Source organism: Leucopleurus acutus (genome assembly GCF_964270905.1).
Source record: "Leucopleurus acutus genome assembly, chromosome: 5".
Classification (NCBI taxonomy): domain Eukaryota; kingdom Metazoa; phylum Chordata; class Mammalia; order Artiodactyla; family Delphinidae; genus Leucopleurus; species Leucopleurus acutus.
The window spans coordinates 72,132,890-72,157,788 of NC_139147.1; the positions used below are offsets into that span (position 1 = coordinate 72,132,890).

Here is a 24,899-nt window from a genome sequence, read left to right on the forward strand (position 1 = left end):
TCCCTGCCCTAAATTCTTTAGAAAAAAAAGAAGATAGGAAATTTACAAATACACACACACACACACACACACACACACACACACACACACACACAATTCAGGCAAAAAATTAATGGAAAATATGAGCTTAATAAAAACAATATTACATCAACACTACATCAAATAATAGATAATTAAATCAGATATATTAAAATAAGCTTAAACAGGCAATTAATTTTATGCTAGTTATGAAGCTGGCTAACAAAGGTAGTACCCTTGAATTATTTATTAAATAGACACTAACATATATAAAACAGAAAAAATACTCTTTTAAAAGCCTAAAAACTCTTCAAAGTTTACCTCCAGAGGGTTTACTAATAATCCATCTCTTCCAGTGAACAATTCTCATTTAAAATATGCTGTAAAAATGGTGTATATCCCTTTATAAATCAGTTTAATTATTTTAGTTTTAACTCAAATACGAAATTCTGCTGATTAATGCTCATAGCAAGTAAGAGTAAGTTTCAAATTTAATATGCTCCCCTTATAATAAATATTAATTTATGTTAGGCCTAATGTTTTTCATTCAGGTGTTTCTAATACTAATAACTGAGCTTAAGGCCCTGTTTTTGACACCTGAAAGTTGAAACTTCAAAACATACTTTATTTAATACAGTATCAATACTAATTTGTCAACAAAAACTAACATCCTGTAATCAAAGAACTAGTTAAACAAAGAAATCTACAATAAGCCAAATGAGTGAAGGATAAAGGATAATTCAAAATTATGTTAAGCACTCTTTCCTACTGGATTTCAGTCACTGCTCACACACAGAACTGCAATACTCTAAAGAAACAGACAATGTGTCTCTAAGAGGAAGCTCTATTAAATCTCTTTCACCAAAGAGAAACAGGCCATTATCTTAGCAAAACTAAAAACTTCAAACACATCTTTTACCTGAATAGATCTTTCCATTATTGGTATAATTCACCTTACTGTGTGTGTGTGTGTGTGTGTGTGTGTGTGTGTGTGTGTGTACAAAGTTATCTCAATCTAAGGCAATTTAATTACTCAAAAAACAAGCCTTAATCTGATGAAATACATCAATTAGGGTGATGGCTTAATTAGTAGTCCCTATACAGAAAGACTTGATTACTACATATTTGAGGTCATCTATTCCAAGACTGCTAGCTACCCAGCAAAATGGAAGAATGGAACAGAAGGTGAACTGTAAAGAAAGAAAATTTTAGTTTAGGAAGTAGGTGCCACTATCAAATGTTAATCAATTAGTAATACAAATAATCTAAGTAAAATTATAATGTAATTCAGCAGGAAAAGACATTCATTAATCAAAACTATTTTTAAGTACAATTAAGAAAACATGTTTTAAACAGTGAGGACTGATATGTCCCCAGAAATCAGCTATGAATACCTGTTATTCAAGTGAATGTAAACTAAATCATGTTTTCATATTAATTTCCATTAAAGATTTGAGTTATGTTGGTGGAGAATGGGCTATCAAACTTGAAATACACAGCCAACATCGATAGGAGAAAACTTATATAACCTCTAGAGTTCACACTTTGTGGGGAAACAATATTACTCTAGAATCTGGAACTAGATAAAAAAAAAAAGAGGCAATCATGTCCTGAATGTTTATTTAGCTTTTTAAATCTAATTTAGTAAAAATAAAATCCATGTTTTTGCCTATTCCTATTTAAGGGGATTCTTCTTTTTTAGTATCTCATGTTGTAAACACTGAAAAGTTATAAATGGCTATGAGTATTAAAATCTTATTTAAGGATCTTTGAAATTTTGACTCAAAAATCAGTGTTTTTCATTTGAGTAAAATTTATCTCTAATATTTTCCAAAGACTACTGGAATTTTGCTTAACAGATACTCATTTCAAACTCTCATTGGTATCAAATGTAAAGGGCAGTAAACACCAAATGTATTTATCATGTTACTATGCTCTATATATTACAGTTCTATATGCTGAAGGTGCCTCTAAAGATTAGCAACATGTAGCTATTTAGGGCATAAATTTTCTTCAAAAATTTTTTCATGACAACTCAAAACTTTCCTGGGACAATGTAGGAAAATCCAGAATTGCGAAATCTGAGCTTTATTGGGCTTTCCTTCCATATCTGCTACTTAATTGCTGTATAGCTTGGGGAAATGGCTATCCTTCTGCTTCCTCTGTAAAATGTGGATAATAATGCCACCCTATAGGGTTCTTCTGAGGATTAAATAACGGACTTGACAGTGCTGTAGAGAACTTAAAGCATATAAGTATAAAAATTTTCACCTGACACTTTCAGATACTTTCAACTTTTAATTTGTTCAAAACAGAGAATTAACCTAACATGTAAAAATGTAACTGCTCAATTTTGGCAGGGGGTAGCTCCCAATAATAAATAATAAATTCATACTCTGTGTGTGGTCTGACAGTGGAGACACTTGCTGAACTGGTACTTGGCTCTTCAGCGATTCCTCCACCATCCAAAAACATAGTGACTGCCATCTCCAGATTATTGTTGCAGGCTTCAAGCATATGTTTCCCTACACTTTCACTTGCACCTGAAATAGTATAAAAACAAGAAAAAAGTTTAAAAAAAGACACCTTCTTACATTCAGTTCACATTAGAATACAGAATTCCCAAGCAAATAGTACTTTTCCCTCTCTAGAATGAATGATTTTTAAAACAAAAACTGTTTACTTCTATGCTTGTTGGCTGACTACTGTGAAATATACAGAGTTAGAAAAGAAAGCAGCAGCATTAAAAATAGTAGTCTTCCTTCATAATAAAACAAAAACTAAATAAAGCATTATTTGCCATTTCTTTATATGGGCCGACTATATATTTGTTAATAAACTAAAAAAGAAAATGAAAGACTATGCTCTAGAAAGTTAGAAATATTTTGTTAGAAAGAATGCATTCAGTTACCGATTTCTACTTCTATAAGAAAGGAAACACTTTAATAACAACGGGAGAGAAGGGAGATGGGACTTTTTGTCAAAGATATAACTAAGTCAAAATTTGGTAAGAAATGTCAATCTTCATCATTTAAAACTGGCCCTATCATACACTCACTTGTACAGTAAAGCAAGCATAATCTGTTTGATGCAATGTAAACTGGTAAAGCCCTTTAACAAATCAATTTTATAACATGTATCAAGAAACATAATGCCTGTTAATTTTTTGACCCAATAATTTGGGCGTGTGGTCTAAATAAATCTATATAAATCTATATAAAGTCTAAATAAATCTACATAAATCTAGTCTAAATAAACCTATATAAAACACATGCATAAACATATCTATACACATGTCCAGTATAGCTTCAGTTAAAACTGAAAAATTATAGATAACATAAATGTCTAATAGTAGTAGAGTCTAAATTGTAAATCTATTTGGTGGGACATTTTGTGGGCATTAAAAAGCATCTCAGGGGCTTCCCTGGTGGCACTGTGGTTGAGAGTCTGCCTGCCAATGCAGGGGACACAGGTTCGTGCCCCCGTCCGGGAAGATCCCACATGCTGCGGAGCGGCTGGGCCCGTGAGCCATGGCCGCTGAGCCTGCGCGTCCGGAGCCTGTGCTCTGCAACGGGAGAGGCCACAACACTGAGAGGCCCGCGTACCGCCAAAAAAAAAAAAAAAAAAAGCATCTCAGGTCACAAGAAACTATATTCAATATCCTGTAATAAACCACAATGAAAAAGAAAAAATAAATAAAAAGGGAAAAAAAAAACCATCTTGGGCTTTCCACTTGGGATGACCTTCCTTCTGCCTCAACTGTGTCCCTTAAGAGTCTCCTGCAGTGAAGGCTGTGGGTGTGGGTGTGGTTTTTTGTTTGTTTTTTTGGTCTGACAACGCCTTTGTTTTGCTATTGTTCCTGAAAGACAGTTTCACCACTGGATATTCGTTTCTAAGGCTGACAGCTATTTTCTCTCAGTACATTGAAGACAGCATTCCAGTGTCTTCTGTTGTTGCTTCTGAGAAGTAAGTTGCCAGACTAAAGAAGAACATTTTTACACCAATCTGTTGTTTCTCTCTAGTTGCTTTTAAGATCTTCTCTGTCTTTGGTCTTCTGCAGTTTCACTCTATTTCCTGGGGCTGATTTTATTTATCCTCCTTGGGATTCACTGGACTTCCACCATAAGGACTGTTTTCATTTATCAGTTCTGAAAAATTCTCAGACATTTCTATTTAAAAATTACCACACAAGCTTTAAATGATACATTAAACAAGATGGACTTAATTGATATTTATAGGACATTCCACCCAAAAACAACAGCATACACTGTCTTCTCAAGTGCTCATGGAACATTCTGCAGGATAGATCTTATCCTGGGTCACAATTCAAGCCTTGGTAAATTTAAGAAAATTGAAATCGTATCAAGTATCTTTTCCAACCATAATGCTATGAGACTAGATATCAATTACAGGAAAAAAATCTGTGAAAATTACAAACACATGGAGGCTAAACAGTACACTACTAAATAACCAAGAGATCAATGAGGAAATCAAAAAATACCTAGAAACAAATGACAATGAAAATACAATGACCCAAAACCTATGGGATGCAGCAAAAGCAGTTCTAAGAGGAAGTTTATAGCAATACAATCTTACCGCAAGACACAAGAAACATCTCAGATAAACAAACTAAACTTACACCTAAAGCAATTAGAGTAAAGAAGAACAAAAAACCCCCAAAGTTAGCAGAAGAAAAGAAATCATAAAGATCAGATCAGAAATAAAAGAAAAAGAAATGAAGGAAACAACAGCTAAGATTAATAAAACTAAAAGCTGGTTCTTTGCGAAGATAAACAAAATTGATAAACCACTAGCCAGACTCATCAAGAAAAAAACGGAGAAGACTCAAATCACTAGAATTAGAAATGAAAAAGGAGAAGTGACAACTGACATGGCAGAAATATAAAAGACCATGAGAGATTACTACAAGCAACTATATGCCAATAAAATGGCCAACCTGGAAGAAATGGACAAATTCTTAGAAAAGCACAACCTTCCGAGACTGGACCAGGAAGAAATAGAAAATATAAACAGACCAATCACAAGCACTGAAATTGAAACTATGATTACAAATCTTCCAACAAACAAAAGTCCAGGATCAGATGGATTCACAGGCAAATTCTATCAAACATTTAGAGAAGAGCTAACACCTGTCCTTCTCAAACTCTTCCAAAATATAGCACAGGGAGGAACACTCCCAAACTCATTCTATGAGGCCACCGTCACCCTGATACCAAAACCAGATGAAGAGGTCACAGAAAACTACAGATCAATATCACTGATGAACACACATGCAAAACTCCTCAACAAAATACTAGCAAACAGAATCTAACAGCACATTAAAAGGATCATACACCATGATTAAATGGGGTTTATCCCAGGAATGCAAGGATCCTTCAATATATGCAAATCAATCAATGTGATAAACCATATTAACAAATTGAAGGAGAAATACCATATACTCAACTCGATACAGAAAAAGTTTTCAACAAAATTCAACACCCATTTATGATAAAAACCCTGCAGAAAGTAGGCATAGAGGGAACTTACCTCAACATAATAAAGGCCATATATGACAAACCCACAGCCAACATCGTTCTCAATGGTGAAAAACTGAAACCATTTCCACTAAGATCAGGAACAAGACAAGGCTGCCCACTCTAACCACTATTATTCAATACAGTTTTGGAAGTTTTAGCCATAGCAATCAGAGAAGAAAAAGAAATAAAAGGAATCCAAATCAGAAAAGAAGAAGTAAAACTGTCACTGTTTGCAGATGACATGATACTATACAGAGAATCCCAAAGCTGCTACCAGAAAACTACTAGAGCTAACCAGTGAATTTGGTAAAGTAGCAGGATATAAAGTTAATGCACAGAAATCTCTAGCATTCCTATACACTAATGATGAAAAATCTGAAAGAGAAATTAAGGAAACACTCCCATTTACCACTGGAACAAAAAGAATAAAATACCTAAGAATAAACCTAACTAAGGAGACAAAAGACCTGTATGCAGAAAACTATAAGACACTGATGAAAGAAATTAAAGATGATACCAACAGATGGAGAGATATACCATGTTCTTAGATTGGAAGAATCAACACTGTGAAAATGACTATACTACCGAAAGCAATCTACAGATTCAATGCAATCCCTATCAAACTACCAATGGCATTTTTCAAAGAACTAGAACAAAAAAATTTCACAGTTTGTATGGAAACACAAAAGACTCCAAATAGCCAAAGCAATCTTGAGAAAGAAAAACGGAGCTAGAGGAATCAGGCTTCCTGCCTTCAAACTATACTACAAAGCTACCGTAATCAAGATAGTATGGTACTGGCACAGAAACAGAAATATAGATCAATGGAACAGGATAGAAAGCCCAGAGATAAACCCACATGCCTATGGTCACCTTATCTTTGATAAAGGAGGCAAGAATATACAATGGAGAAAAGACAACCTCTTCAGTAAGTGGTGCTGGGAAAACTGGACACCTACATGTAAAAGAATGAAATTAGAACACTCCCTAAAACCATACACAAAAATAAACTCGGGCTTCCCTGGTGGCGCAGTGGTTGAGAGTCCGCCTGCCAATGCAGGGGACACAGGTTCGTGTCCCGGTCCAGGAAGATCCCACATGCCACGGAGCAGCTGGGCCTGCAAGCCGTGGCCGCTGGGCCTGCATGTCCGGGTCCTGTGCTCCGCAACAGGAGAGGCCACAACAGTGAGAGGCCTGCATACCGCAAAAATAAATAAATAAATAAATAATAAATAAACAAACTCAAAATGGATTAAAGACCTAATGTAAGGCCAGACACTATAAACCTCTTAGAGGAAAACATAGGCAGAACACTCTACGACATACATCACATCAAGATCCTTTTTGACCCACCTCCTAGAAAACTGGAAATAAAAACAAAAATAAACAGATGGAACCTAATGAAACTTAAAAGCTTTTCCACACGAAAGGAAACCATAAACAAGACGAAAAGCCAACTCTCAGAATGGGAGAAAATATTTGCAAACGAAGCAACTGACAAAGGATTAATCTCCAAAATATACAGACAGCTCATGCAGCTCAGTATCAAAAAAACGCAAACAACCCAATCCAAAAATGGGTAGAAGACCTAAAGAGGCATTTCTCCAAAGAAGATATACAGATTGCCAACAAACACATGAAAGGATGCTCAACATCACTAATCATCAGAAAGATGCAAATCAAAACTACAATAAGGTATCACCTCACACGGGTCAGAATGGCCATCATCAAAAAATCTACAAACAATAAATGCTGGAGAGGGTGCGGAGAAAAGGGAACCCTCTTGCACTGCTTGTGGGAATGTAAACTGACACAACCACTATGGAGAACAGTATGGAGGTTCCTTAAAAAACTAAAAATAGAACTATCACATGACCCAGCAATCCCACTACTGGGCATATACCCTGAGAAAACCATAATTCAAAGAGTCATGTACCACAATGTTCATTGCAGCTCTATTTACAATAGCCAGGACATGGAAGCAACCTAAGTGTCCACTGACAGATGAATGGATAAAGAAGATGTGGCACATATAAAAAATGGAATATTACTGAGCCATAAAAAGAAACGAAATTGAGTTATATGTAGTGAGGTGGATGGACCTAGAGTCTGTCATACAGAGTGAAGTAAGTCAGAAAGAGAAAAACAAATACCGTATGCTGACACATATATATGGAATCTAAAAAAAAAACTGTTCTGAAGAACCTAGGGGCAGGACAGGAATAAAGATGCAGATGTAGAGAATGGACTTGAGGACACGGAGAAGGGGAAGGTTAAGCAGGACACGGGGAAGGGGAAGGTTAAGCTGGGACGAAGTGAGAGAGTGGCATGGACATATATACACTACCAAATGTAAAACAGATAGCTGGTGGGAAGCAGCCGCATAGCACAGGGAAATCAGCTCAGTGCTTTGGGACCACCTAGAGGGGTGGGATAGGGAGGGTGGGAGGGAGACCCAAGAGGGAGGAGATATGTGGATATATGTATACGTATAGCTGATTCACTTTGTTATACAGCGAAAGTAACACACCACTGTAAAGCAGTTATACTCCAATGAAGATGTTAAAAATAAATAAATAAAAATTGCCTTACTCCTTCATTCACACTTATGTCCTTCTGGAACTCCAATTAGATGTATGTTAGAACTCTTCATTCTATGCTGTGCCAATTTGTTTTTTACCTGTTCATGAGCTTTTAATTTTAGTTAATTTTTTATAACTAGAAGTTCTGGGGTTTTTGTTTCCTAATCTGCCTGGTCAGAGACCCTTACTTCATACTCACATTTCTTTTCATTTCTTCTAATATATTAATCAAACTTACTGGAATTACTAAGACAAAATATAAACTTTCTGCAGTCTCTAGAGGTCACTGTCTCATTTCTGCTGGCTCTTGCTCACTATGCAATGTTTTTTTGTGCACTTTGTGATTTTTTTTTGACTATGATCTCAAGTGGCTTGGAATTTTAATCTGTAGATTTTTGAAGGCTGGGGAAGGTACATCCCTCCTAAGAGAAGGTAACTTGAGAGATTTTGTAAGGTACCTGATGGCATCACCAAACAGAGACTATTTAAAATACATTCTTGGGGCTTCCCTGGTGGTGCAGTGGTTAAGAATCTGCCTACCAATGCAGGGGACATGGGTTCGAGCCCTGGATGCGGGAAGATCCCACATGCCACGGAGCAACTAAGCCCGTGAGCCACAACTACTGAGCCTGTACTCTAGAACCTGCTCGCCACAACTACTGAGCCCATGTGCCACAACTACTGAAGCCCTCGCGCCTAGGGCCCATGCTCCACAAGAGAAGCCACCGCAATGAGAAGCCTGTGCACCACAATGAAGAGTAGCCCCCGCTCGCCGCAACTAGAGAAAGCCTGTGAGCAGCAACGAAGACCCAATGCAGCCAAAAATAATAAATGTTAGTTCTTAAAAAAAATTTCTTTAAATAAAATAAAATACATTCTTTACTTGAAGTTTTATGAAACCACATGGGAAATGTGACCCTGTAAGGACCCTTGTTATAAATTCTCAGTGAAGATTTCTCCTGCCACACCCCAAATGCCAAGGTCCCCGCTTCATGTATGGGAAGGTTCTCCTTTCAGATTCCTCTCCTTAGGAAGGCTGCAAGCTTGTTTCCTGTGCCCTCTGATGCCATCAAAAGAGAAGTTCAAAGCCATCCAGTTCGGGCAGATTCAACCAGGGTGAAAGCTTACTTTAAACCATGCTAACATCTCATTTCCAATTTCATTTCATTTTTAGCTTCTGAATATTCTTTACTTTCTTGCCAGCCCAATGATACATTTTGAAAGATTTTTTAAAATATTTTATTCAGGATTTTCCTCACTTGGGAGGGTTATTCATGGTATCTCTCTAGTTTAGTCCTACTGCCAGAAATGAACTGCTGACTCGACTCTTAATATCTTTCATTTGTTTTCTCTTCTCTATTATTATCTCTAAGACTTTAAAATCAAGTCCTTAATTCTTCTTACCTGGATTACTACAATAGGCTCCTAACTGATCATCATTCTATCTTCCACTTTGCTGCTGAAGTTATGTTCCAAAATACAAGTGTGCTTATAACACACAAATACAAACACACACACACAGTTTAAGTTAATAGCTCTCTGACACCCACAGTATAAATTCCAAAGTTCTTATGATCTGGCGAGTCCTCTGTGATCAGACGTCAGCTTATCTCTCTGGCTTTTCCTCTCCTCTTCTCCATCCTATGCAATTCAGTACAGTCACACCAAATTACACGCTTGGAAAGTCCTTATTCCCCTTATCTCTCCCTTCGTCTAGTTCATGCATGCTCAAGAATCACCATAAGTGTTACTTTTTTCAATTCCTGTGCTAAGCATTCTCTACACTACCTCCTCCCCACTCACACCACTGTGATACTCTTCTATTACATACATGGACATACTACTAAGCAGTAAATACTTGTTTACTTTCTAGCTCCTCCAAAAGAGCAGGAGCTTCTTGAACACTGGGGTTGATTTTTGTCTTGGTACCCCAGCATCTAATGTCATGTTCGCTTGCATGTGATCAATATCTAATAAACTGATCTAAAACTATCTCATAGTACTTCAGCTAACCAGTTAGTACACTGGGGAAAGAAAGGCCAGACTTCAGCCAAAACAACCCTTCTATATCCTTTGAATTTTTTTCCTCTTGGCTGCGCCACACGTTTGTGGGATCTTAGTTCTCTGACCAGGGATTGAATCCGGGCCCTGGCAGTGAAAGCGCCGAGTCCTAACCACTGGACCACCAGGGAATTCCCCTATCCTTTGAATTTTAAACCGCATATATTTATGTTTTAAATTTCATTTACAAAGCAATATGGTTACACTGTGGAAATCACAAATAGCAAATGGGTATTTAGGATAAATGAACTTAAGATAAAATGTCCAGTGAAAGCATCATATACAAATTTTAAATGTGCTATATCTCAAACAACATAAAGTGAAAATCACACGCTCCAAAAAACTCTCAGATGATATTGAGCAGCTACAGCTTTGTCAGAAAGCTGACAAAGACATATCTAAATGCTAGTAAAAAACAAAAACAGAACAAAATTATTTCATGGAACATGACAGGAAAAAAGCATTAATATATAATGTTGTGATTCAATGTTAACTCAATAAGTAACATTATAAAAAAGCATCAATCATTTCACTTAAATCTCCAGAAATTTACATATTTATGTTACTCAAAAATCTTTTTTGGGAACTGGACAAATACAGAATTGCCTTTTATTTGGGGTGTGCCTTATATCTGGGTATATATGGTAATTTATATATATATCTGGGTGTATATATATATATATATATATCTGGGTGTATATATATATATATATATCTGGGTATATATATATATATATATATATATATCTGGGTATATATATATATATATATATATATATATCTGGGTATATATGGTAATTTAAGTTACATAGGGCCAGGGCTTCATATGGGCTTCCCTGGTGGCGCAGTGGTTGAGAGTCCGCCTACCGATGCAGGGGACACTGGTAATTTATATATATATCTGGGTGTGTGTATATATATATATATATATATATATATATATATATATATATATATCTGGGTATATATGGTAATTTAAGTTACATAGGGCCAGGGCTTCATATGGGCTTCCCTGGTGGCGCAGTGGTTGAGAGTCCACCTACCGATGCAGGGGACACAGGTTCGTGCCCCGGTCCGGGAAGATCCCACATGCCGCGGAGCAGCTGGGCCTGTGAGCCATGGCCGCTGGGCCTGTGCGTCCGGAGCCTGTGCTCCGCAGCGGGAGAGGCCACAACAGTGAGAGGCCCGCGTACCGCAAAAAAAAAAAGGGCTTCATATATTACTCAAAATTGAGAAACTTTCCTCCACTATTCTCTCTTCAACTGCAAACAGCCCATCAGTCAACCAACAAATCCTACAGCTTCCATCTAATTAACAACATCCCTATCCATACTATTCTATGTCCACTGCTATACTCTTTGTTCATGCCTTCAACATCTCTTACATGAACTATCACATTTCTTTGCTCTTGGTCATGCTCCTTTTGATATACCTTCTATATTGCAAAAGAATGTAAATTTGATTATCTCCCTGTTTCAACAGTTCTGCACTGCTGACTGGAAAACTTTTCATCTCTCTTGAGCTGCACACAAGATTTGGCCCTTATAAACTGCTCCTATTTTATACCCTTCTGCTTTCATCTCACCTCTGTACCACTCCCTCCAGGTGCAGATGTTTTTGTAACCTAGGCAGATCACTTGGTGGTACTTTACAATGCCATGCCTCTGTACGATATGGAGAGTGACAGCAGTAAAATCAGTCCCATCATTCTTCTTCTCTTTTTTTTTTAAAATTTTATTTATTTATTTATTTTTGGCTGCGTTGGGGTTGGGTCCTCGTTGCTGCATGCAGGCTTTCTCTAGTTGCGGTGCGTGGGCTTCTCACTGCGGTGGCTTCTCTTTCCAGAGCACAGGCTCCGGGGGGTGTGGGCTTCAGCAGTTGTGGTGCACAGGCTCAGCTGCTCCGCGGCATGTGGAATCTTCCCGGACCAGGGCTTGAACCCGTGTCCCCTGCACTGGCAGGTGGATTCTTAACCACTGCACCACCAGGGAAGTCCCAGTCCCCTCATTTTTCTTGACAACACACCAAATACCCACCTGTTAAGTTGTGGACCTTCCCCCTCCCTCCTCACCCTAAAGTATATACAGGAACAGATACTACTTTTCCACAGGGCCTTATCTCTATCCTTGTCTCTGCTAGCTCTTCTATCTTACAGACTTTAAAAACTCACTGAACTGGCCAGTTCTCACTTTTCTCAAACCAGTTCTCTCTCCATAAGTCCTCAGTCAAGCTGAACCAAAAGTTCTCAAATTCTATACTATATATAAAATAAGCAATAAGGTCCTACTATATAGCATAAGGAACTATATTCAATATCTTATAATAAACTATCATGGAAAAGAATAAGAAAATATATATATATATACGTATGTATAACTGAATCACTTTGCTGTACACCAGAAACTAACACAACATTGTAAAAACTATACTTCAATAAAAATAAAATAATTAAAAAAATAAAAAGTTCTCAAGTTCTAGTATATACAGACTTACATTCTCACCATTAGGAAACACTTTAATAAAGTGAAATCTCAGACTTCCTTGTGGTGCAGTGGTTAAGGATCCGCCTGCCAATGCAGAGAACATGGGTCCGAGCCCTGGTCTGGGAAGATCCCACACGCCGCGGAGCAACTAAGCCCAGGCGCCACAATCACTGAGCCTGCACTCTAGAGCCCGTGAGCCACAACTACTGAGCCCGTGTGCCACAACTACTGAAGCCCATGTGCCTAGAGCCTGTGCTCTGCAACAAGAGAAGCCACCGCAATGAGAAGCCTGTGCACAACAACGAAGAGTAGCCCCTGCTTGCCGCAACTAGAGGGGGCCCTCACGCAGCAACAAAGACCCAACACACAAAAATAAAAACAAATTCAACTTTTTGAGGGAAAGGAGTTGTTCAAATATCCCAGTAGCCAACTGTATGTTAGGTAATTAAATACAGACTCTTGGGGCAAAACCAGCACAAATTTGATGAAAATTTTCCATATCATTACTCATAAAACCTGAAGTTTTCAGTGCTTTTCTAATATTTTTACATTGTGTCCAGTTATACTGGTTACATTACTGTATTTCTTAAATGCTAGTCTAAAAGTTCAGTGTCTATTGTACTCCACCATTTTAATTTATCTACACAGCAGCCTTCTGAAAATTAAAAGGTTCCTGTATGTAAACTACTCTGGCTACTTATTCCAGCAAGAGATACATGAACTATTATCTTTGCCCCATAATAAACCCTAAAACTAGCTTCTGAATGACACCTACTGATCTTTTTCTTTTCAGAGAATTAAATGGCTGAGTTTATACCATTTGGGCTCTTGTCTCTCTAGGTGCTCACCACACTGCACTAAAGCACCACAAAAGGGACAAACAACATGCTGGGACTTCCCTGGTGGCATAGTGGTTAAGACTCCACGCGCTCCCAATGCAGGGGGCCCACGTTCGATCCCTGGTCGGGGAACTAGATCCCATATGCATGCCACAACTAAGAATTCACATGCCACAACTAAGGAGCCCGTGTGCTGCAACAAAGGAGCCAGCAAGCTGCAACTAAGGAGCCCACATGCTGCAACTAAGGAGTTCGACTGCTGCAACTAAGACTTAGTACAACCAAATAAATAAATAAATATTAAAAAAAAAAAAAGAACATGCTGATGCAGGATCGAAACTCCCTTCTGCTATAATAGCAACCAATCCCAGCTGCTTCACTCCTTTTGAAATTTGTTCATAAGGAAATTCAACTTAAAAATGACCACTGCTGGGAATTCCCTGACAGTCCAGTGGTTAGGACTTGGCCCTTGCACTGCAAGTCCCAGGTTCAATCCCTGGTGGGGGAACTAAGGTGCTGCAAGTGGCCCCCCCAAAAAAGAGCTGATGTAGAAACACAGGAAAATGTAAAAAAAGTATAGGTGAGTATTCCAGAGATCTACTGAACTATAGATTAAAATAGAATTTATTAAAAGGGATTATACCGAGAATGACTTTAAGACAAAAATAAAGCTATAATAAAGGAAATAATAACTGTGATATTTTGGGGGGCAGAAGGTGTCAACACTCAAGGCTCAGAATTGCTCTTTTTAACATCTTTATTGGAGTATAATTGCTTTACAATGGTGTGTTAGTTTCTGCTGTATAACAAAGTGAGAACTGCCATTCTTATCTATAATCCTCACTTAACCATTTAGTGCTAGAATCTAAACTATAGGCAGCGTATCATATATCTGTTGACAATCTGACAGGATAACTTCCATCATTGGAGCTTGTCAGTATAGTGACCTAAGAGCTTTCCATAAAAGGGGTCTCTACTTATGAGATTTTTTAAAAAAGAAGCACATGCTAAATCCTGGCAAGACTGAAGAAGGCAGTATTAGAGAGGGGCCCAAGAAGCAAAATACACCATTCACTTTCTTAAATAAAGCCAAATTATCTGAGTTATCTGTGCTTGTATAATCAGGCATTCTTAGTTTATCACTTGTTTTATCACTTAGTGTATCTTTTTTCTCTTTTAAAACGTAGATCCTGCCCCCACTCCAATTGGAAGGGTCTGGGTAGGGCCCAGGAATATGCCATTTTTTAAAACATTTATTTATTTATTTGGATGTGCTGGGTCTTAGTTGCAGCAGGAGCGCTCCTTAGTTGTGGTTCGCGGGCTCCTTTGTTATGGCTCACCAGCTCCTTAGTTGCGGCACATGGGCTCCTTAGTTGTGGCATGTGAACTCTCAGTTGCAGCATGCATGTGGGATCTAGTTCCCTGACCAGGGATCAAACCCGGACCCCTTGCATTGGGAGCACAGAGTCTTAACCACTGCACCACCAGGGACGTCCCAAGTGTATCGTTTTAGAAACAGAAGATCACTGAAGGATAATTAAAGGTTCCAGTGGTTCTTAATGTCAGGAAGTAGTAGAGGCATCTAGAAATGTGAGACACCATTTTTAGTGTTTCATTATTAGGGGATAGGAGCACTACTGGCATTTAGTGGAGAGAAGCCAGGGGTGCCTTAGTAGCTTGGAAAATGTCTCCCCTCCCCTAAAGATTTCTCACACCTTCATTTCAGACTTCTGGCCTCCAGAACTGAGAGAATAACTGTGTTAAGCAATGCAGTTTGTGGTAATTTGTTACAGCAGCCACAGGAAACTCATACAAGTGTTAAATCTTCTGCAATGAACAGAACAGTCCTACAGAACAAGAAACTGTCCTAGCCAAAATGCCAATAACACTTCCACTTAGCTAAACAGAGGAACAGAAGGTTAACTGAGAGGGCAAAGGAAAAGTAAGGAGGGCTAAATGATATAGAGGACAGGAACAGTGATACACAAATTTAAACAAGTTACAAGTTTTACCTATTTACTTAGAGGTAATAACAATTTTTGATGAGTCAGCCGTAAAAAATTTGAACTTCTCTCTTATTATATTCAGAATGAAGAACAAATCTTTTTAAAAGGGGGAGGGGGGCCTTTAAAAGAAACTTGCAGGTTTAAACTACCTGTAAACCTGTTCATGGGCTTATTTTGAGGTCTCAATATTATAGGTAGCAGCAGGATAGCTTAATCTAACCCAGGGTCTTAGTTTGTTCAGGCTGCTGTAACAAAAATACAATAGACTGGGTGGCTTAAACAATGAACATTTATCTCTCACAGTTCTGCAGGTTGGGAAATCAAAGATCAGGCTCCAGTAGATTTGGTGTGTGATGCAGGCCCACTTCCTGGTTGATAAGACAGTTGTCTTCTCCGTGTGTACTCACATGGTGGAAGGGCCCAGATAGCTCTCTGGGGTCTCCTTTTTAAGTACACTAATCCCATTCATAAGGACTCCACCCTCATGACCTAACCACCTCCCAAAGGCCCCACCTCCTAATAACAGCACACTGGGGGCTCAGGATTTCAAAATATCAGATTTTGGGAAGGACACAAAAATTCAGTCCATAACACCCCATAATCCATATCTATGGCCAAAGTCCCACTTTACTGTTTCTCACCACATGCACTTTTTATTTATCCACTACCTTTTCTTCCATCTGCTTTAGCTTGCTAATGGCACCAAAGGCATTAAGCCAGCTTGTGGCACCCAATTTATCAGTGGCCATCTTCTTGCTGCTGCCTCTTAGTTCACACTCTTTCTCCTTTAATGACTTCATATAGAAAATAGCCCCAAACCTGTAATGCCTGTTTCCACCACAGCTGGAAAGAAGAATCAAGAGACATTTCAAACTTTAGCAGTCCTTTATACCTATTCTCTACACTATTTTCAATGCTGAAAGAACAGTCTCTTCACTATTATCAAGGAACCTAAGTATGGTAGTCACAGAGATTTTTTTTAAAAAGAAAAAAATCCCTCTACAGACCCTTTCTTGCCCCACAGGGATAGAGCACAGAAATGACAGGGACACAAAGTGGTTACTTTTTGGTTCTACACTTCCCCTAGAAATGATAATAAAGCCAGCCAGACTATCCACCAAGGAAATGAGAGTCGGTGACAGTTGCAAGAAGTAAGATGAAAGTTCAACCTCCTCACTGGTCTCCCATCCTGGAGTTTTTAAGTATTGAGGAATAGAAAATATTTTTTTAAAAATTTATATACAAGCACTATGGAGAACACTATGGAAGTTCCTTAAAAAACTAAAAATAGAACTACCATATGATCCAGCAATCCCACTCCTGGGCATATATCCGGATAAAACCATAATTTGAAAGGATACATGCACCCCACTGTTCACTGCAGCACTACTGACAATAGCCAAGACAGGGAAGCAATGTCCATCGACAGAGGAACAGATAAAGGAGATGTGGTATATACACACAATGGAATATTACTCAGCCATAAAAAAGGATGAAATAATGCCATTTGCAGCAACATGGATGAACCTAGAGATTATCACACCAAGTGAAGTAAGTCAGTCAGAGAAAGACAAAATGCAAAATGGTGTATGTATCAATAGTAACTTAGGAAAATAGTATGACTTTCTTAAAGTCACACACCTATCATATGATCCCACTCCTAACTATTTATCCAAAGGAAATGAAAACATATATTCACACACTTGTACATTAATGTTTTGGGCAGCTTTATTTATAATCTCCCAAACAAGAAACAACACAATTATCCATTCATTTAATGGATAAACAAATTGTAGTATATCCATACAATGGAATATTATTCACCAATAAAAAGGAACTACTCATACCACAACATCATGAATGAATCTCAAATGCAGTATGCTAAGTAAAAGAAGCCAGACTCAAAAGAAGCCCGACTACATACTGTGATTCCATTTATATGACATTCTGGAAAAGAATAGACAAAAAGATTAGGCTACAGGTGAGAGGAGGGATTGACTACAAAGGGGCGGGGGGACATTTTTGAGGATAGAACTGTTCTGCATCTTGGGGACTTCCCTGGTGGTGCAGTGGTTAAGAATCTGCCTGCCAATACAGGGGATATGTGTTCCAACCCTGGTCCAGGAAGATTCCACATGCTGCGGAGCAACTAAGCACATGTGCCCTAACTACTGAGCCTGAGCTCTAGAGCCTGTGAGCCACAACTGCTGAGCCCATGTGCCACAACTACTGAAGCCTGCATGCCTAGAGCCCGAGCTCCGCAACAAGAGAAGCCACCGCAATGAGAAGCCCACGCACTGCAACGAAGAGTAGCCACTGCTCGCCGCAACTAAAGAAAGCCTGCACACAGCAAGACCCAATGCAGCCAAAAATAAATAAATAAGTTTATTTTAAAAAAAAAAAGAACTGTTCTGCATCTTTATTGTGGTTTTACGACTGTATGCACTTATGAAAACTTTAACTCTACACTAAAAAGGTTAAATTTTACTGTATGCAAATTATACCCTTTATTTTACAGAATTTGGGTTTACATTTTGTATGTGTTCTTTTTATTTCATTTTTTAAAACAATTAATTTTTATTGCATTTTTACTAAAGCATTAGTCTCTGGGGAATTCTCTCCTTTCACTGCTGAGGACCCAGGTTCGATCCCTAGTTGGGGAACTAAGATCCCACAAGCCACGTGTGGCGTAGCACCCCCCCAAAAAAAGAAAAATTAAAAGTATTGGTCTATGAAGATTTTTTTTTAAGGGGGGGGCGGTCCTTTCCTACAAATAAATTTGAGAAGCACTGACCTATACATATAACCCTAACTCACTTTACTTCTCTGGGCCTTCAATTTCTCATTTTAACTCAGAAATGGGTCAATATGGTTTCTAAGATGTCTTCCAACCCTAACCAAGAAAAATCTGTGAATATTCAATGATTTCTGGTTTCCTAAAGTGCCTATATAATATCTGACATATTACCCTACTCCTAATGTTTGAAGTACCATCACATTCTCCTGGTTTTCCTCCTACATCTTTGGTTTCTTCCGATCCTTCTCTGTACTTTCTTCTTTACCGTCTGTTAGATGTTAGTGTTCCTTCAGCTTTGTGTCCTGGAACAAAGGACACATCCACTTTTATAGCTTCAACTGCCATCAGTATGACTCATCAGATGTCACTCTTCTTTCTAGACCCAAATATTCATTTCCCTACTGAACAGCTCCATTTGGAAGTCCCACAGGCAGCAACTTACCTAAGCTGAACTAATGATCTCCCCAAACCTCTGCTACTATTCCATACCTTCACAAATTGTATTATTATACACTTAAGACATCCAAAACAGAATCCTAAGCTTCATTCTGACTCCTCTGAATTCTCCCCTTACCTTTCAGAGTCCACTTCTCTGCCACTAACTTATTTCAGGACATCAGCTTCTTCAATTATTGCAACAGTCTTCTATAGATGTCTATGCCTACCTCTTCTCACCTATGGCCAAGTAGCTCTTTCTGAAAAAACCAAGTATGATTGTGTCACTCCCCTAATTAAAACTTTTCACTGACTCCCCACTACATTCAGAATAAAGCCAAGATTTCTTAACATGAGTTACAAGGCCCTTCCTAATCTGGTACCCTCTTATCTCTTCAGCCCCATTTATTGCATCTCACACAAGCTATGCTCTCTTCATTTGGAATTATCATCAATTCCCTCAGCCTACTGTCTCTCCTTTCTTGTCTCCATATGTATGCCTGTCCCTCTTTCCTCCAGGTCTCTGAACATGTTTCTCCTGCCAGAAACAGCTCCCCTCCAGGTTTTAGCTAAGAAATTATTTCTTCTGGGAAGCTTTTCTTGACCTCCCTCATTTATGCTACAGTAACAGCTCCTTACCATTATCCCAATGTATTACAATACCCATTTATGTGTCTGTATTCCCATTAACCTTTAAGCTTTTTGAGGACAGACACCATGTCTTGCTCATGGTAGTATCCCCAAGATCTGAACCATGCCTGGCACATAGTAGTCTATTAATAAATACTGAGTTTACTAGTAAGAGTCTACTCGCAACTCAAAAAAATTTATTCCCTCCCTAATTTCTGCTCAAACTTCATTAACACCTTTTGAAATAGTTCTTAAAATTCCAGAAGAGTTTTAATAACTAGATCACTTGCAACTACCTTTCTTGACACAGAGAACTTAAATACACTTTAATACTAACCCAAGAAAAATGTATTGTAGAAAGAAAATGGAAGTTGACTACAAATCCAAATACAACAAACACCAAGAGTTTCTAATTTAACAAATATGCATTCATTCAACAATTTTAAAAAAGATTAAACTAAAGGGGTTCTATAATTTCATTAAGTCCGTGAATGCCTACTATACACAAAGCTTTATGGAATGCTACACTAGCAACCACTTGTACTCTTCTCAGCCTCACTTTCTATTCCCTCACTTTTTGGCCTTACCTTCTGATTGTGTATTTACTTCTACCTATTCTATAGCATCTATATATCCCTCATCTCATGAATTATTCTGATTACATCTATGCATTTTGTATACATGTGGCTGGATGTCAGTCCAAGTTGGTGTTAATGGGATACTGCCGTGGTTCAAAACATTTTAAAAAACTGCTCTTTTGGAATTACCTTCAGATCCAGTGGCACATTCTTTCCTCAGGTTTTGAGAACTGATATAACTTCTGAAAGCAATCAGCAGTCTAAGCCATGTATGAGAGCATCAAGGGAGATCAAACTGAGTAATACTGTAAAATGTGGTAGACTATAAAATAACAGGACTGGATTTCTATGTAGCTTGAAATAATGCTAATGGCATCAATGGTAAAGGTACATAGCTTCTCAGTGTGACCACTTCAAAGACCATCACTTCCCTTGGCTATCTGCTTATCAAAGGGTTTAATCATAGGAAAAATGTTTACGATGTAACGTTAATTGAAAATTTCAGAATTCTAAATTATGTACATTATGATCCACAATGTAAAAATAATTTTAAAGTAATTTAAAAAATAAAAATAAGTATGTAAACAAGAACTGGAAGATAATATGTGAAATAAATAATATTGCTATTCTGAGAATGAATTAGTGTTTTTTTCAAAATTATTTCATGTGATATCTTTTTAATGTTTTTTAAAAGTCAGAGTCATCACTTCATACTCACATATAGAGAGAGAGTGTGAGAGAGATCTGTTCTATTTAGTGAGAAATAAAAGTTAAAATTCTTTCAATTTTCTCTTCTACTTCTAAATGCCACAGAAAAGGTAAGACTCACATTTTTGAAAATGCATTGCTTTTACCACAATGTTGGGCTTCCAAGTAAGTAAAATCTTTTTGAAATGAGAGCATAAACTCTTAAGGTCAGTTTCATTCATCTAGCAATAAATAAATTTCAAATACCTTTTTGTCATAAATACTACAATTTAAAATATTAGTGGGGACTTCCCTGGTGGTCCAGTGGTTAAGACTCTGCGCTTCCATTGCAGGGGGCACGGGTTCCATCCCTGGTCGGGGAATTAAGATACCATATGCCACACGGCCAAAAATATATATATACGTATACATATATATATACATATATATATATATACACACACACACACAAATTTTTTTAGGATATATGAAAGGGAATAAAGAGGTCAATCATGTGTTTCTAATATTTAATTACTATCTTGTAAAAAAATCATTATTATAAATCCATAATACATTAAGAAGAATCTAAGGTATTTTCGCTTTTACAGACCTCCAGATACCACTGTCTACTGAGGGTCTCCAACTTGATTCAGGAATAGAAGGGCCTGTGACCAGGAAACAAGCCATGAAGACTAGCACACAGAAACAGAATTAAAACAATTAAGTGAGTCACTTCATCTCACCACATTTTGGGTTTTGTCTACACCTACCAAAAATGTTGCATTAGAAGGAATAATGTGAGACTAAAACAATCCGAGTTCCTAAAGTGGTAGTTAGCATAAAAAAACTGGAATGAAATAGGTGGCATCTTAAACCACCTCTAGAAAATCTAAAGAAAAGATAATGATAATCACTTCTATATGTAATTCACTACAAAGATTTTTCTATATAAACATAATACAGCAGTATTAACTTATATACACAATAATTTTCTGATTTTCCCAATAATGATCTGCTTAGACACTGGGAAATGCATTACATCTCTAATATAATAGTCCAATCACAATTTTTAAATATTAAGAAAAGTTATTCCAGTTCTCACCCCAATTTTGTTACAAATTTTACTTTATCAACTTTGACTCGATGTTTCATGCCCACAAGCTAGACAATGCATCAAACATATAGTTATCGCTGCAAAGTAAAAAATAAAAATACCTTTAACTATAAAACGACAACTCGCAAACAACCGGCAGTGGTTAAAATATAAAATTTCACTTAACCAGATCTTGCACGTCAAACTCTGGATACATTGAAAATGGAAATGTTCTCTGCATCTAACAAACTACCAAATAATGTATAGATCTGCTAACATTCTGACCTCCTTACAAAATGACAAACTAGAACGGCAAAATTACACTCAGGCACATGTAGTACTCTTCTCTCAAATCACTCCACAGAGAACTTCATCATTTGCTCCGCCCTCTAATAACTCATGCAAAAAAAGTTCAGCACCATCACAGAGAACAAGACAGAGAGAATTCATAGAACGGCTTAGGGCCTTTCCTCCAGGCAGTAAGAGGATCTGCGTGTGCCCTTCGCAGGGGTCCAAAGGAAAAGAAAAACCGTGGGTTTGGGGTATACTGACATCCAGAAACTGATTTTGTCTCAAAGAAGTTTCTGCCGTCATTCCTATTTTATCAGCAGGAGGCCCTGGCGCCATCGTCTCAGTCTTTATTATTTTTTAATGGGGAGGTGGGAAACGCCACCGAGGATTCCTCCAGGCCTTTCCTATTAAGGTCTGGGGGGGTTCCCCCTCATTCTTCTCTTAAAACCTCAGTCTGGAGGGTACTCCTCAGCACGCCCCCCCTTTCTGGCGGCCTATCCCCCGAGATCGGTAAAGGCGCTGCCGAACCCACCAGCCTCGCCGTTAAGGCGGGAGGGCCCGAACACGCCAGGGCCACAGCGATGGCTCCGAGGGGCCCAGAAAGGGGAAGGGCAGGCCAGGGACGGGGGGGAGAATGACCTGGCCAAGGAAAAACGGAATAAGGAGGTGAGGGGATGCACTGCACCCCAAGGCTGCACAGAGAAGAGGCGATGATGATGAAGGAGGAGGGCGGTGGCCCGGGTGCGGCCCCCCACCTCTCCCGCCCCCAGGTCCCCGGGCCGGCGGGGGAGGATGAGCTCGGCCCATTCCCCGGGTCTGGGCTGAAAGGGGGTGGGGAGGTTTCCCTCCACACTGCGAGAAGACCAAGAACGAGGGTATGGGGTGCGCGGGGGGTAAGGGGGTGTCTCCCGCCTGAACCCGGAGACCCGACGCCGTCGTCGCCTCTTCCTCAGGAGGGAGGACGAGAGCTGTGGGTAAAGCCCGAGGGAGGAATGCATGAAGGTAAAGGGAAGCCCAGGGCAGACCGGCCGCCCGCTCCAGACCCCACTCTCCACCTTCCGGTAACCGCGTCTCTTACCGGTGATGGCGGTGAACTGCTGAATTAACCCCTTCAGCGCCGAGGACGCCGCGGAGCCCCCGTGGGCAGCCATCTTACCGCCGCCGCCGCTGCCGCCGAACAACAACACAGACACACACGGAACGCCCTCCCCCACCTCGCCGCACGGTTTGCGCAGGCTCATTGACCGCCCCCAAGCTCCGCCCCGCCCACCCCGGCCCCCCGTGGCGGCCTGCGCAGGCGCACTTCCAGATCGGTCAGGGAGAGCTTTCTGCTCTCTGGGTTGGCTGCTCGGTTGCTGTCCGCCACCGCATCCTTCATTGCAACCTCTGGTGCCTTCCTCTCCAAGCTCTAAGGCTAGTCTCAGAGACGCGAAATTGCTTCCTAAGTTTCCGAAGGGCTTGGTAGGTAGTAGGCTATTTGCGTTTCAGCTTCACAAGCTTTATTAACAGACCCAACTGCCGATGACAGTATATTTTTTGTTTTTGCAACTCCAGAGCCCTCTGCTAGGTTTCCTGCAACTCCTATCAAAATACAAATCCTACATCGTTGCACTAAAGCGACTTTCGCACCTGCTCCCCAGCCTCTAAACTAATTGATTAGTGCGGCAGCCCATGCATCAGAAATAAAATACCAGAACCCGTGGTCCAGTCCACTTTCCTTCAATAAATTTGCAACACATCTTCCCTCAAGGTCTCAGTTTCCTCACCTATAAAATGAGAAGGTGTCATTTATGTAAGGAAAAAAATGTGTATATGTATATACAGTATAGGAAAGAAATGTATAGAAAGGTCACTGGAAAGGTGTCCTCAAAACAATAATGGTTACCTCTAAGAGAGGGAAGCAATGGAGGGCATGGTGAAAGCGGACCTTGAGGGGTTTTTTATCCTTTATTTTTAAACAGAGGTGATATTAGTATGTTAACTATATGATTTAAAGTACTTTAAAAAACAATTACAGGAGTACACTCAAATCTGGTGATCCACCCACCTTGAACATAAAGAGACTCAGTTTAGGTTCTAGCCTCCCACCTCCCACCCACATATTTTGCATCTACACAGAAAAATGGCCCAATAAAAGATGAGATGAGTCATCTGGAGAATTGACCCATCCTAAGAGTCTGTAAATGCGCTATTGGGATGAATTAAAAAATAACCAAGTTAAATCAAAGTAACCATAGGGTTATATGATTGGTGTATAAGAAAGCAGACTCCTAACCAAGAGTATTGTCAGTTAAATGACAACCTCCTAGGTTGCTGCAGTTTTCTAGGTGGGTTGAGGAAGCCCAGGAACCAGTTGTAGATTTGGGAAGCTGTTTGGTTCACATTAACACAAAGGTGCAAAAATGGAGGTGAAAACCAAAGCAAGAAACAGTGTGACCTTTTCCTTCCTAAAGGCCTTAATCCTAAAGTCTGTGTCACTATAGCCAACCATGCAAAATGGGGTTCCAAATAAAATAGTCTCTCTACAAAAACTAGATGCAGTTATTTCTGTACCTCCATTAAATGGAGAGACTAACAATGAGATCTGTAGGTTTATTTCCAAGGTTTTAGGGTTCAGATATAGTAATGTCATTTTTAGATTAATCTTTTGAAAAACTGGTAAAGATTGTGGTATCCACAACTCTAGAAAAGATTTTGTAGAAATTAAAATGTAGCCTAAAAGAAAAGGAGGCAGGAAACTAATAACAAAACCTTGAAGATCAGTTTTGGATTGTTAAAGAATATGAAAGAGGGACTTCCCTGGTGGTACAGTGGTTAAGAATACACCTGCCGGTGCAGGGAACATGGGTTCCAGCCCTG

General features: G+C 39.0%; 1 protein-coding gene across 2 annotated transcripts in view; it reads right to left on the reverse strand.

Moving 5' to 3' along the window:
* The window catches only part of UBXN7 (UBX domain protein 7), a 68,422-nt gene extending 45,207 nt beyond the window's left edge, over positions 1-23,215 (reverse strand). The window contains exons 1-2 of one of the 2 annotated variants that reach the window (XM_082840144.1): positions 23,119-23,215; positions 2,414-2,561 (exon numbers count right to left, since the gene is read on the reverse strand). In XM_082840144.1, coding sequence (XP_082696270.1) covers positions 2,414-2,561; positions 23,119-23,191 — 221 coding nt within the window. In that variant the 5' untranslated portion in view covers positions 23,192-23,215. Of the gene's footprint in view, positions 1-2,413; positions 2,562-18,520; positions 19,686-23,118 lie in introns of those variants that run through there. The other variant, XM_082840143.1, reaches the window with a different exon arrangement.
* Positions 23,216-24,899: the final 1,684 nt, after the last annotated feature.